General features: G+C 44.7%; 1 protein-coding gene across 1 annotated transcript; it reads right to left on the reverse strand.

Annotated features, from left to right (window-relative positions):
- Positions 1–5,609: 5,609 nt before the first annotated feature.
- LOC123077072 (uncharacterized) lies at positions 5,610–10,801 on the reverse strand. The gene is made up of 3 exons (XM_044499277.1): positions 9,051–10,801; positions 8,150–8,243; positions 5,610–5,817 (listed from the first exon to the last, which is right to left on the reverse strand). The coding sequence occupies exons 1-2, from the start codon at positions 10,735–10,737 to the stop codon at positions 8,197–8,199; spliced, it is 1,734 nt and encodes a 577-aa protein (XP_044355212.1). The 5' UTR covers positions 10,738–10,801; the 3' UTR covers positions 5,610–5,817; positions 8,150–8,196.
- Between the last annotated feature and the right edge of the window lie 2,425 nt (positions 10,802–13,226).

Raw genomic sequence — 13,226 nt, forward strand, 5'->3', positions numbered from 1 at the left:
GCACTGGCAATAGCCCAAAGATGGGCCTCCTCTTTGATCTTCGCGACGAGCATCATTGTCGTTGCGGCGGTGTTATGAAAAACCCTTGCATTGCACTCTTTCCAAATCTCCCAAGACATAAGCATGAACAAGGAGGCGAGAGCCTTTCTCTTATCTCCACGATCAATCACATTTTTAATCCACCATTCTCGAACTGAAGCCTCATTTTGCCAGCTCCTCACCACATCACCCTGTAGACCAAGCCGCGCTGCAACCTCGATCCAGACACGCTGGGAGAACCTGCATTGGAAGAGAAGGTGTGCCATGGTTTCGGACTTTCCTGCAAAGCGGGCAGAGGTTGCAGTTCGGCCATCCACGACGGTGCAATTGATCGGCCGTCCATACTCTGTTTTGAATTATCAACCAAGCAAAATATTTGCATTTCGGAGGGGCCCAACCCTTCCAAACAGCAGCAGGCATGATGCTTGTCGTCTGTCCCGCAAACTGTGCCATATAGGCAGTCGACGCTGAGTGTCACACCCTAATAAACTACAATGTCAAAAGGCCTGGGTGATTTACTTCGTTGTCATTTATAATCCCAGTAGATAGAGCGAGGAGTATGATATTTGTTCTATTATGAGTTTGTACACACATTTTGTTCATTATAGATAGACTGTTTTAAACCATGTATGTTGCTAAACTGCTATTATTAGGTTTTGTCTGTATTTGTTTCCACCAACGGACTGGCAATTCCTTCTTCTCCAGGTGAAGTACGTAACTAAGGGCTGCTGCTGCTGTTCTCACAAGTTTGTGAGTGTTGAATTAATGTGGTCGTCTTTGTGTACATATATGTTATGTGGAAGAATTTACTGAACGTATGACCTAGTCCAAATAAGTTTGTAGTGTAACATGCTGCTTTATACTCCCTCCGTTCTTAAATATTTGTCTTTCTAGAGATTTCAATAAATGACTACATACGGAGCAAAATGAGTGTATCTACACTCTAAAATATGTCTATATACATCTGTATGTGGTAGTCCATTTAAAATCTCTAAAAAGACAAATATTTAGGAATGGAGGGAAGGTCAGCTTATGTCAGATTCCGTTGTATCCTTTTTGTCATGGTTGTGGTTAGTACGTAGCTCTTCTCTTCAGCTAGACCCAAGGGAGATTTGGAGTGCATTTCTGATTTGGTTAACAGTCATCCGCGCAACAAAAGGTGCATATCCCCCTATGTACCAGAATGGGAAGGTAGTATGGATGTTGTACTGCAAAAGAAACTTGCAAAAAAATATCCAGGCTGCTAGTATAATAAAATTAGTAATTACAGGAAACTGGAAAACAGTGACCGGTAAACCAACAAACAATCGGATTTCCTTTATAAATCTTTGTTCAAGGACTGTATCAATGTGTTTTGATTAATCAAATGTGGTTCAAGTTAGGCAAATAAATAGTTCCATTGCAAGCGATTTTCGGGTGGTGTTGAAACATTTGTCTCAAATAACTGAAGCGATTCCAGTTAATTTTTTTTTAAGATGAATTCCAGTTTGTTGCAATGGGAACGTTATCACATACTCCCTTCACACCAAAATAAGTGTCTCAGCTCTCAACTTTGTACTAGGTTTAGTATAAAATTGTACTGAAGTTAAGACACTTATTTTGCCGTGGAAGATGGGGGACTGGCGGGCGGAGAAGCGACCGATGGAGGCGGCGGATCTGGAGGCGGAGCGCAGGAGGGAGCGGGAGCTGTGAGACAAGGCAAGAAGGCGATGCGGGGCAGGCTCAGAGACAGGGACGACAGGGAGGCGCGTGGTGTTCCGCCGGACCAGATGGGGCGCGAGGGGGATTGGGGTCCTCCTCCCCCCTGGTGGATCCAGCAGCAAGACAGGAAAAAGAAGAAGGCGAACCAGCGGAGCCGCGAGCTCGACAGCAAGGAGATGGAGCATCCCTTATGTGGTGGTGGCCATGGGGATCTTCTTGCCAAGAAGCCGAGGGCGCTGGCGAAGCCGCTAGCTGTGGCATACCCGTCCTCCAACGGAACGACGGGCGAGCCCATTCCGGTTGTACGGAAATCTCCTAATTGAATGGCCTCATTCTTCCAGGGCAGCAGGGTGATCATGGCCTTGTTAATCGACGCGAAATCCCCTCCGGTCATGCGGTAAAACTTGTTGAACACTGCCATAATGTCGTCTTTGACCGTGGGCCAGCACGCCCGGAAGAACGTGCCCGTGAACCAGTCAGGCCCTAGGGCCCTCTCTGCCGGCGACACGCACACCGCCGCCCACACCTCGGCCTTGGAGAAGGGGCTCAAAACTATTAATTGTCTTGACTTCTTATACTTCTAGACATAGCCGTGTCGGTGAAGGTAATGGAATTGAACAGTTGCATGATTCATAGGGTGACTGCCTGGTTTGATGGGCTAATGTGCTGAAATGCTTCAAAGGGTAAGAAGATTGTTGGAACATAGTTTGTGAGATTTGGACTGTGTTTCCTCAATTGACTGTTTGTCGTAATTTTGAATAAAAAATAGCATCCTGAGCACTCTGACTTGTGCTTTGCCCAGGCTTTGTATATTGTGATGGTGTTCAAATTATCCTTGTGCCTAGGCCATGTACATAGGTCTCCCTTGGTTTAGCTGTTTCATAATTGTTAAGTTGAAAGCAAGTTATCAGTAGTCTAATTGTTATTAGAAACAACAGTCGCATCATTCAACTCCCCCACTCACAACAAGCCATGTTAAAAGGCCGAAAGACTTATTTTGTTGTCATTGGTATTCATAGGACATATAGCCAGGAATATGATAGTTGTTATAGAGCTCTTGTTTATGTTGCAGAGCTGATCACGAGTTTGTTATGCAAAGCTTGCTCATGCACTGTACTATTTTACATAGGTACTGTTCAGTATCAGGCTAATGACAAGATTGATAATTTTGTTTCCAAACAGGTGAAGGAATGGCTGCTGCAGTTCTCAGTGAGTTTGTCACATCAAATCAATGGTGTCTGCTATTTTTATATGCTATCTTAAAAATATTGCCATGTCTTAGTCTAGCCAAGTTTCTAATGTAGCAAGATGCTTTTGAATACCTAATCCAGGGAATTTCTGCTTCCCCAAGTATTATTAAGTCGGATTTCAGTTGTATCTTGCTTCCTTTGTATGGTTGTGCTTGGCAGCTCTTCTATTCAGCAATGTGTGTTTCAGGCCCCAAGTATCGCCTAAATTTACATGCTTGTGTATTCTTCTCAGATGTGGTATGAAAAGCATACCATCACAGTCGATGCACTGTGGTCATGATCCGCTGGTGCTCTTTTTGTCCCTGAGATTAATAGCAGGAGATTAATCTGGGCAAGTGTGGGCCTGCCTGAGAGATACAGATTATCATATTAGAGAGAGGAAAAATGGAACTTATTTGGTCTGAACTAACTGAATTATAGGAGAAAAGCGGCATGCTGGGTGAGCACAGTTAGAATATTCATTTCAGCAGCTAGACAATGTTTGATCCAAATGTGGTCTTATATTACATCCAATCGATCCTATGGTGGTGTCATGTTGTATAATCTTTCTTATCCAGACAAGCTCTGGTAGAAATTAGTGCCTACACGACTTTTTAGTCCTCCTAAAAGTTTGGTAGTGTGTCACCTGCAGTCCTATCCATGGTGCATCAGCTTTGACTAGCACGGGTGGCGGGTTGACTACTGACATGCAGCATTTTTTTTGCACAACCCCCACCCCCCCACCCCCCCCCCCCCCCCCGCGCGCGCGTCATCTCTTCTAATTTTGTGGACCTCCTCCTTGCATACATCCTTTCTGTTCCCTTCCTCCCCTCCAATAGCCACAGTCCACCTCGGCACCTGAACATCATGAACGTGATGAACTTTAGCGACATGTGCTTGGAACCACTGACACATCTAACTTCGCTGCCCAGGGAGAATCATCTATGCTGGGGAGGAGCTGGGGACGAAGTTGTCTAAACTTCAGCGTCGGGGTGGAAGGAGGAGGACTGAGGCCGAAGCCTGCCTGCTGCTTGCTGCCACCACCGCCCTCCTACCTGCACTGCCGTCACCGTGCACTTCGGGAAAGGCAGCCGCCGCCGCATGGGGAAGGGGTCTGGGGCCGTCGCATGGGAGAGCAAGGCCAACGATGACGTAGATGCGGGATGGCGGCGACCAGATCGTGCGAGAGAATCGGGGGAATGGGATAGATGGCTTGGGCAGATTGATGGGTAGACGGAATCCGCGTAGGTTTTGTGCAACGAGGAAGGCCACAAAATTAGAAGAGAGGACATTTTGGGGTGGTCTATAAGATATGTTGCCACATGGCAATAGTCAACCTGCCACCTGTGTAAGTCAAAGCTGATGCAATGCAGATAGAACCTACGCGGATAGAACTGCAGGTGGCACACTTAGCAAACTTTTGGGACTCATATGAGCATTTTCATAGTATTAGAACTAACTTGACACCCTTTGAATAGTTTTAGGACTTGTGGTGTATTTTACTCAAAATAAATGGGGCATCCATTTTACGGTAAGATTTTTGGAACTATATCTCTACGACGACCAACGAGAAGCTTGCGAAATTTGTGCCCAAACCATATTTTTTTTAAATGGTCTAAAGTTTGGACCCAAAGCATATCTATTGTGTCTTGCACATTTTTTTTTAAATGTGTACCATGCAAATCTCAAGCTCGTATACGTCTTGTTAACTTTTCTTTTTGAACAACTCTTGTTAACTTCTATACATCAATGGAACACTCGATGAACTGCATAATTTTCGGAACCTTTTATTCTTGGATGGAAGTGATTGTATTGTCTTGAGTGCCCAATAAAGCTCTGGTGGTTGTTTACCAGCAAAGGACGAGTCCACTTTACTCAATCTCACTGACTTTGGGTGGCGACCCATGGCAATCTTGATATTAAAAACGCATGTAAATACGTCCATCCTAAGCTAGGATGGTATATATATGACTCTCATGTAACATTTTTTTGTAATTTAGGTAGAGATCACTATACACCAAGCTGGTTGGCAGAGCTGGAGGGGGGGCAGGGGGATGCTCGTATGCCATTGGGCTTGGGAAGGATCATGAACTAGACCGATACTTGTTAGCCTAATCAGAACCCACAATAGATTTCTGGCTCGACAAAACCAGCCCGACCCCTAAGGGTAGCCTGGATCAATGGCATGTAGCCGGAGCTACCAGTGTATTGTTTTCTCCCGTCCCTTTGATGCTTTAGTTGTTGCTAGGCCAACATCAATGCAGGTCGGGTTGAAGGACATGCAAAAGGCAAAACATTTGGAAGTCCTTAGTCATCGTCGGAAACATCAAGGGTATAAGAGCATCTCTAGCAGATCCGGTAAACGGCCATCCCGGGAACGAATTTTGCAGGATGCCGGACGCTGAGCCAGAATAGATCCTTCAAACAAATACCGCATATTCAAACATGCAGTTCGCGCTTAAACTAGATCACCGGAGTTCATACATAAACGCTTGCCAAAGTTCATACTACATACCAGAGTTCATATTTAATAAAAACGGAAATTAAACAGTTCATACTTAAACAGGGTGCATACTAGCGTGCTTCCAAATAAAGATCTGCCAAGCACAACCATGTAAAAGAAGATATTGCAACGGAATCTGAAGTGAACCATGATGTCTTGGGGAAGCTGAACTACTTCCCTCGTTTAGGTATTAAAATGCATCTTGTCACATTACAAACTTACTCAACGAAGGCACATGTTCAGCAATTTCTTCCACATAACGTATGTACACAATGCCGACCACATTGATGGAACGCGACAAACTCGGTAGGGACTAGGGGCAACAGCAGCCCTTGACTACTTCACCTGCAGACAACAAAATTGCCAATCCCTTAGTAAATATAGTACATACATGCATAACCTGATGTGTATGCAGCATACATGGTTAAAAAAGCCTATGAGCAAGATGTGTGTCCAAGCTCGTAAAACGTAACAGATATCATACTCTTCGCTATCTCCTAGGATTACAAATGACAGCGAATTACACCATTGAAGCCTTTTGACAATGTACATTATTTGGGTGGGATAGTTGAATGCTACTAATGTCGTGTTTTCAGCTAGCTGACTCTGGCAAAACCAAGGGAGAACTCTAGGCATGCCCAAACAGGCAGAAGGCAGTAATATATTACTCCCTCTGTAAAGAAATATAAGAGCATTTAGATCACTAAAGTAGTGGTCTAAACACTCTTATATTTCTTTACGGAGGGAGTAATTAACACGTGGATATCATTTGCGACACAAAAGGGACAGTCATTTTGCCTTTGGCGTCACTGTCGTTTTTAATTTGTTTGTGTGCTATTGACATGCATGAATCCCTATAGCCGAATGGGAAATAGTTCATGGGATGCAGGCTGCATGCGCTGGCAGACAGATATTCTTATGCTCTGTTACAGAGAAGATAATGACAGTCCCCAGGAAAAACACTCAGCGCAATCTCCGAAGATTGGAGAAAGCTGAAAAGGCTGCTCAACTAGAGAAGGTTATTTTCTTCTTCTTCTTCTGATAATCTCTATCACTCGTCTATTATTCATTGATTATATTCCCATGTTCTAACATCTTCCGGCTATCAGTCAGAGTGCTGAAAGCGAACTAAAGGGAAGTCTGAGGAAAGGTGTCTATGGTCACATTTATAATTACCCCTTCAATCAGTTTGATACTATCCTTGACATGGAAAAAGATTATGTGGCTCCTCAGATAGAAGAGGAAGAAGTAAGCACAGTACCGAGTCTGAGACATAAGCTAACTTTGTTATGTTCTCACTGCTCACAAGCTTTCCCACATAGTGCCAATACAGGAAGGTGAGATAGAGTATGCTGAATGTGTTGATATCGAGATGGGTGAAATGGAAGATATGGAATACTTTGAAGGCTTTGGTGGTGAAGATGGTAAACATTTCCCTTGTTTCTACTGATTTTGATTGGCCATGTTATAGAGTGCTCTGACATAGTGACATGTGAAGATACCTTTTTCCTGTGTTCGCTAGGTAATGTAATGAAGTTTTACATTTTCTGGATTATGGTTGGAAATCCCATTCTTCTGATTTGTCTAATATGTTCATAATGCAGAAATGTTTATTTCAACAAAATGGTTTGAATGAAATACTTGCAGATGATGGTTTGAATGAACCAGTAACAAAGAAGCCCAAGGGACCATGCTCTGATTTAAGATCAAAGAATGGGCAGAGGTCTACGAAAGCTATCACCGAGGTAAATCACTTGTTTCAGTATGAATATTCTGATGTCATGATACACCGTGTCGCCTCCATACATAGTTAAAAAAACACTAGCCGTTAATTGTACGTTTTGCCACTGCCTTGTGCTTTCTGACAAAAGGCACATATAAACCGCATAGGTAAATCACTTGTTTCAGTATGAATATTCTGCTTATGCGTAATGCATATTAACCGCAATTAAGCACTAGGCATTTTTCTATCGTCTAGAGCCTAGGCGTGCCTTTTTAACCATGCCTGTACATAGACAAAAATCAAACACATCGTATTGGTTTTGTCACATATATATTTGGTGTCCAACTAGTAGTGGGGAATCCATATATGCTTTTCTCTTTATCTACAATTGCTCTTCACAGCAGAAGTTTCCCCTAACCATGCACATACTATTAGCTTTTCTTTTCCAAAAAATGCTACTAATGTCTTGCTTTGTGACCATGAGGTCACGGGTTCAAGTTCCAGAAACAGCCTCTTACAGAAATGTAGGGAAAGGCTGCGAACAATAGGCCCAAAGTGGTCAGACCCTTCCCTGGACCCTGCGCAAGCGGGAGCTACATGCACCGGGCTGCCCTTTTTTAATGTCTTGCTTTCAGCTAGCTGACTATGAAATAGCAAAACCAAGGGAGAACTCTAGCTGGCAAAACAGGCACAAGCAGGTAATATTAACAGCAACAACACTATGTGCAACATCTGGATATCATTTATGAGCTACGGCCCAAAAGGGACAGTCATTTTGCCTTGGCCACCATCGTTTAAAATTTGTGTATGTGCTATTGACATGCATGAATCCCTATAGCCGAATGGGCAATAGTTTGTGGGATGCAAGCTGCCTGCATTGGCAGACAGATATTTTCCATACAAAAAAACCAAACAATCCAGAAATCACAAACTATATCCTGAAGATGTTGTTACCTTTAGGACCATTCCAGCATATTACCACAGGAGACCAGACAGTCATCCTACATATCTTGCAGCATTCCAGCTCCGCCACGTCCACCAGGAATGGCTACACCCAGAAGCATAAGAAGTCAGGCAATAAACAAAAGCTACAAGGAAAAGACATATGGATAGGCGAAGGCACAAACATAACTTCATAATAACAAATCATTTTAGCTCTCATAGTTTTTATAGATATTTATAACCCACTTTTGATGCTAACAACATATAAACAAGATCACGTCTGTTTTAAAATGTGAAGACCATTCCTGAGAGCAGTAATATTAAGTTACATCATAATGAAAGCTTTAACTCATAAGAAAAACTGCCTAGAATTAATCCAATATATCAAGCATACAAAAATCAAAACATGCCCAAACTAATAAATTCTGGAAACAACAGTGATTTTTTGGTGTTCAGCTGTAAATGAATCTAGCCTACTAGAGACAAGAAATCCAATTTATTTTGTGTGGCATACAAGTGTACTAGTCACTTGCAGCAGGGACCTTCAATAAGTCCACAAAAAACTATTATTTCAGAAAGTATAGATTAAGGAAAAGTTATTTGTTATAGAGATAACATTAATCAAGACCAAAACAGATGGTACCCGACAAACAAACGTAACAAGCTTAGAGAACCCAAACACAACAGCTGAGTTACTCATTTGACATTTGATTTGGTATCTCTGAAGATCAAAGACATAAAAACACAGTACAGCTACAAGTTTGTCCAACTAGTAAAGGAACAATTTCTAACTAAGTTTAAGTTGTTAATGGACACTGGGGAAGCACAACGAAGGTATTGCAGCAACCAAGTATATAGAATGTTACTAGATTAGGTTACTACCAAAACACAAGGAATAATGATGAGCAGTCACCTGGTGCATAGAAACTTGTGAAAGGATGAATGTCATTGGCATAGCTGTGATGACTGCATTGATAAAGTTTCATGGATTGCATTGACATTGCTTCAACCATGTAGACATTGTTGTCCACAAATAAAAACATTGCACCATTTTCCTCATCATACCCAAGTATTTCGACCGCTCTCACCGATCCTTCAGCCTGAGGAGGGAGCCCAAGAACAGTATGCATTTCAACAATCTTCTGCAGGAACCATGTGGCACCACCGTGACAGCTGACCTTCCTCTCCCACATTTCAAATCTACCGTGAGACAATATGGCAAGACCAACATCACAATCCCCTGACTGGATTATCTGATGTGTGGTGGAATGATTAAGACCTGGAGGCCCCTTGATCACAGCAAGACTCTGCTTATCCAAATCGAACTCAATTATGTCGTCTCCGAGCTGATCCAAATTCAAATATTTTGATTTGGCATTCACACTCTTAGACGTCCAGTAGAGGACATTACCAACAAGGACCCCAGGATTACATCGAGCAAACTCACATCGATTTGTTGTCGAGATGGGATTGCCCCATACCCCAGTCTCCGAGGAGTATACACAAGCGATGGGTGGAGTACCATCTTCGTAGCCTTGGCACGGGGACATCAAGACCAAATTAAAGGGGCTCGAGTGGCAACTGCCATGCATGTGGCTCTGGTCAGTGGCAGCGCAGAGCACAGCCCCATAGAGGTAGGATAACTTATCGAACGCTGGTGGAATGTCGACATGGTGATGCTCGCCGGTGATGGGGTCCCATACAATGAACCAGTCCATCTCCAGGAGGAGGATGCGGCCTTGGCGGCAGCCGAGTAGGTCGGCCTTCCGGAAGCCACGTATCTGATGTAGTGTGTTGAAGCGCTCCGGAGGGATGCGGTCGGGAGGGTCCAGGACCGGAGTGAACACGATGTCGTAGCCATCTCTCTCAAAGACGCCGAGGAGTGGCGGCTTGCGGTGGTGGACAGAGAAGCTGCAGAGGAACCGGGGGTCGGTGGTGACGCGACGCCAGCGCTTGCACACGGCGGAGGCTCGCAGGAGGGAGGACGGCTGAGGCGGCAGGCGCATGAGGATCTCCCGAAGCATGTCGTCGTCGTCCGGCAGGGAGGCAGGCGCAGCCGGCGAGGTACCGCGGCGGCGGCGACGGCGTGTCATCCCGGAGCCCTCCTCGCTGGAGTGTACTTGGGGGTGGAGCCGCGTGCTGCGGCGGTTGGTCACTCCGGCGCCCTCCTCACTCCTGTGGAGGCGGGGGTGGAGCCGCGGGCTGCGACGGAGGCCTATTACGGCGCCACCCTCGTCGCTCGCGAGGATTTGGGGATTGAGCCGCGGGCTGCGACGGCGGGTCACTCCGGCGTCCTCCTCGCTCACGGGGATCTGTGGGTGGAGCCGCAGGCTTCGGCGGAGGCCTATTACGGCGCCACCCTCATCGCTCGCGTGGAGTTGGCGGTGGAGCCGCGTGCTGCGCCGGCGGGTCACCCCGGCGCCCTCCTCACCGATGTGGATTTGGGGGTTGAGCCGCGAGCTGCGTCGGCGGGTCGCTCCGGTGCTCAAGGGGGTTTGGGGGTGGAGCCGCGGGCTACGGCGGACGGCCATTCCGGCGTTCGCCACGGCCTGGCTGGCGTGGGTCTGGCGATTCAGGCGTGGGCTGCGGCGGCGGCTCATCTCTGCGCCCTGCTTGGAATGGAACGGAATGGAGGCGCCGCCCCTGACCTAGAATACACAGGGCTCGATTATGCTTTTACTTTTTCAGTTTTTACTCCTACCTCATTATTTTTTTTAAGGGATTTACCTCATGATGATTAATTATATAACTTTTTCTAGGAGTACATAACTTTTTTTAAGCAGCACTACGTATTCATTCATTGAACAAATTTAATACACAAAGTACATACGTAGACACCCTTACAGAAAAACGGAGTGACATAAGACCTGAAGATTTGCACAAAGGATTCCAAATCAAGAAATGTAACAGCACAATCAATGGAGATCCATGCGCCTTGCCTAACCGTCGTCTCCAACACAATCAATGGAGACCTGACGAGAAACACCAGCCGACACAACCTAAAATCGCTAGATCCGGAGCCTGACGAGAATAAGAGGCTACCTGCTTCCCAGCATCATCTATTGGAGGAACACCAGGTGGGGAAGAAACAGGGCCAATTTATTCTGACGCGGCATCGATCCGCCACCGATGCGACATCTCTGCAAAAAACGAAACGAAGCCCAGACTAACTACTCGTCAGAGAAGCAGCGGCGGGGTCCCTCCCCTCCCATCGCCGGAGCGACTGCCAGAGAGGCAGAGGACCCACAGCCATATTGACGGAGATGCCGGCAGAAGGGTCACCGCCCAAATTGCCTTTTTGAGGAGAGAAAGAGGACGTGGGGCTAAGCAGTTGGAGTAGAGCATTCACAACAATTTCTAAGCTCCCAAGAAATTCTGGCCTGAGGTGCGTCGAGAGTGTTGCGCAGTGGTCGGCTTATTTGTGAGTAGGTATTTTGTTGTGTTTGGGCCTACCGTGCCAACGCTAGACAAACCGACACGACGTCTCCACGACCCTAGCCGCCTCTATCAGGACCTCCTATACGCCGCTTATTGCGGCAAGGAGTCGCGAGTCACGGCTTCACACATGCCGCAACTCACCCTGGGCCAGCCCATTTGCGGTGGCTTTGCTTCGCAAGATAAAAACCACAGAAACAGTCTGCGATAGGGATCGAACTGACCACCTTCTGTAGATGCAAACGTCGTGCTAGCCACCGTGACTGGCTAACCCAAGTGAAAGAATAACAGCGTGAAAATTAAAGAAACTAACAGCGGCGACAAAACTTAAAACCAATTCATGAAATTTTCAAACAAACTTTTGTAAACATTTTTCGAAAAAAAGAACAAAATTTTAAAAATATGAACGTCTTTTCGAAATTACGAACAATTTTTACCAAAAAAATCTAAATTGCCCCCGAACATTTTTTGAATCGGTGAACAATTTTTTGAAGTTGCCAACAAATTCCTAAAATGTAACACTGGCTGAATTTGTGAACAAATTTGGAAAATGGGAACATTTTTTATTTTGTGAAAAATTTATAAATGTGAACATTTTTCTGAATTTGTGAACAAATTTTGAAAAATGGGAAAAGTTTTTGAAATCATTGAAATTTTTAGTTTGTGAAGAAAATTTTAAAAAGCAAACATTTTTTGAAATTCTAATCTTTTCTGAATTTTCGCAAAAAATTAAAAGCAGCAAATAAATTTTAAAATTCTATTTTTTGGGAGTTTCTGAACAAAAATCGAAAACATAAACATTCTCCAAAAAATGTGAACAAAATTTGAAAAATTTAAGTATTTTTTAAAATTCTGGAAGAATGGTTGAAAACAGAAAATAATTTTGAAAAGGAAATAATGAAAAAGTCAAAGAAAAGAAAAAGAAAGAAAAGAAAAAAGAAACAAAAAAACGTAAAAAGAAAAAAGAAAAGAAAAAGAATACAATTTTTAACCTTTTCTAAAAGTACATTTAATTTTTAACCTTTTCTAATAGTACATTTCAATTTGGTGGATTATTTTAAATGGACGTTATGTTTCTATTGTAAATACATACATCTTTTTTCATTTTAGCAGTACTTGCTTATTTTTGTTTTTTAGGGGATTCCCCGGCGAGCTAATCCTGCACTGGGGGCCCACTACAGGCCCGAGGCGCGAGGTTTGGTCCCCTTCCTCTGCCTCCCTATCACCGGCCGACGGAGCTCCGGCGCGGCCTGCGGCGGCGGCGGCGACCTCGAGCCTCTCACGAAACCGTCCGTTCGCCCGCTTGCTCCTGTGGCACGCCACCGCTCTCCTCTACTTCCACATTTGTCTCCGTTGAGTCCCCGCGGGGTCCGCCTTCGACCTTGGGCTCCTCAGCATCCACAAGGTGAATCTTCTCCTCCTCCTTCCGGTGATGTCGACTGGTTGGTGATGACTCGTTATGCACCGTGACGATTTCATACCTTCGTTTTGCTGATTTGCGAACCACTGTGACCTGTGAAATCGGATGTTATCATATTACCTTCGTTATATCATTCCATATGTTCACAAGCAGCAAAGCTACTAGTTCAGTGACAGTCAGACTTTGGTTTTTTACTTTTTGAACAATCAATGAGAAGCAATTTCTGAAACACGC

This window comes from Triticum aestivum, chromosome 3D (genome assembly GCF_018294505.1).
Source record: "Triticum aestivum cultivar Chinese Spring chromosome 3D, IWGSC CS RefSeq v2.1, whole genome shotgun sequence".
NCBI classification, from domain to species: domain Eukaryota; kingdom Viridiplantae; phylum Streptophyta; class Magnoliopsida; order Poales; family Poaceae; genus Triticum; species Triticum aestivum.

Bases quoted from the DNA above. Each gene is read 5' to 3' on its own strand.
- LOC123077072 (XM_044499277.1), bottom strand. From the start codon at position 10,737: ATGAGCCGCCGCCGCAGCCCACGCCTGAATCGCCAGACCCACGCCAGC. The intron at 8,244-9,050 runs GTGACTGCTCAT...TTCTGGGTGTAG, and splicing joins CACAAGTTTCTATGCACCAG to CCATTCCTGGTGGACGTGGC.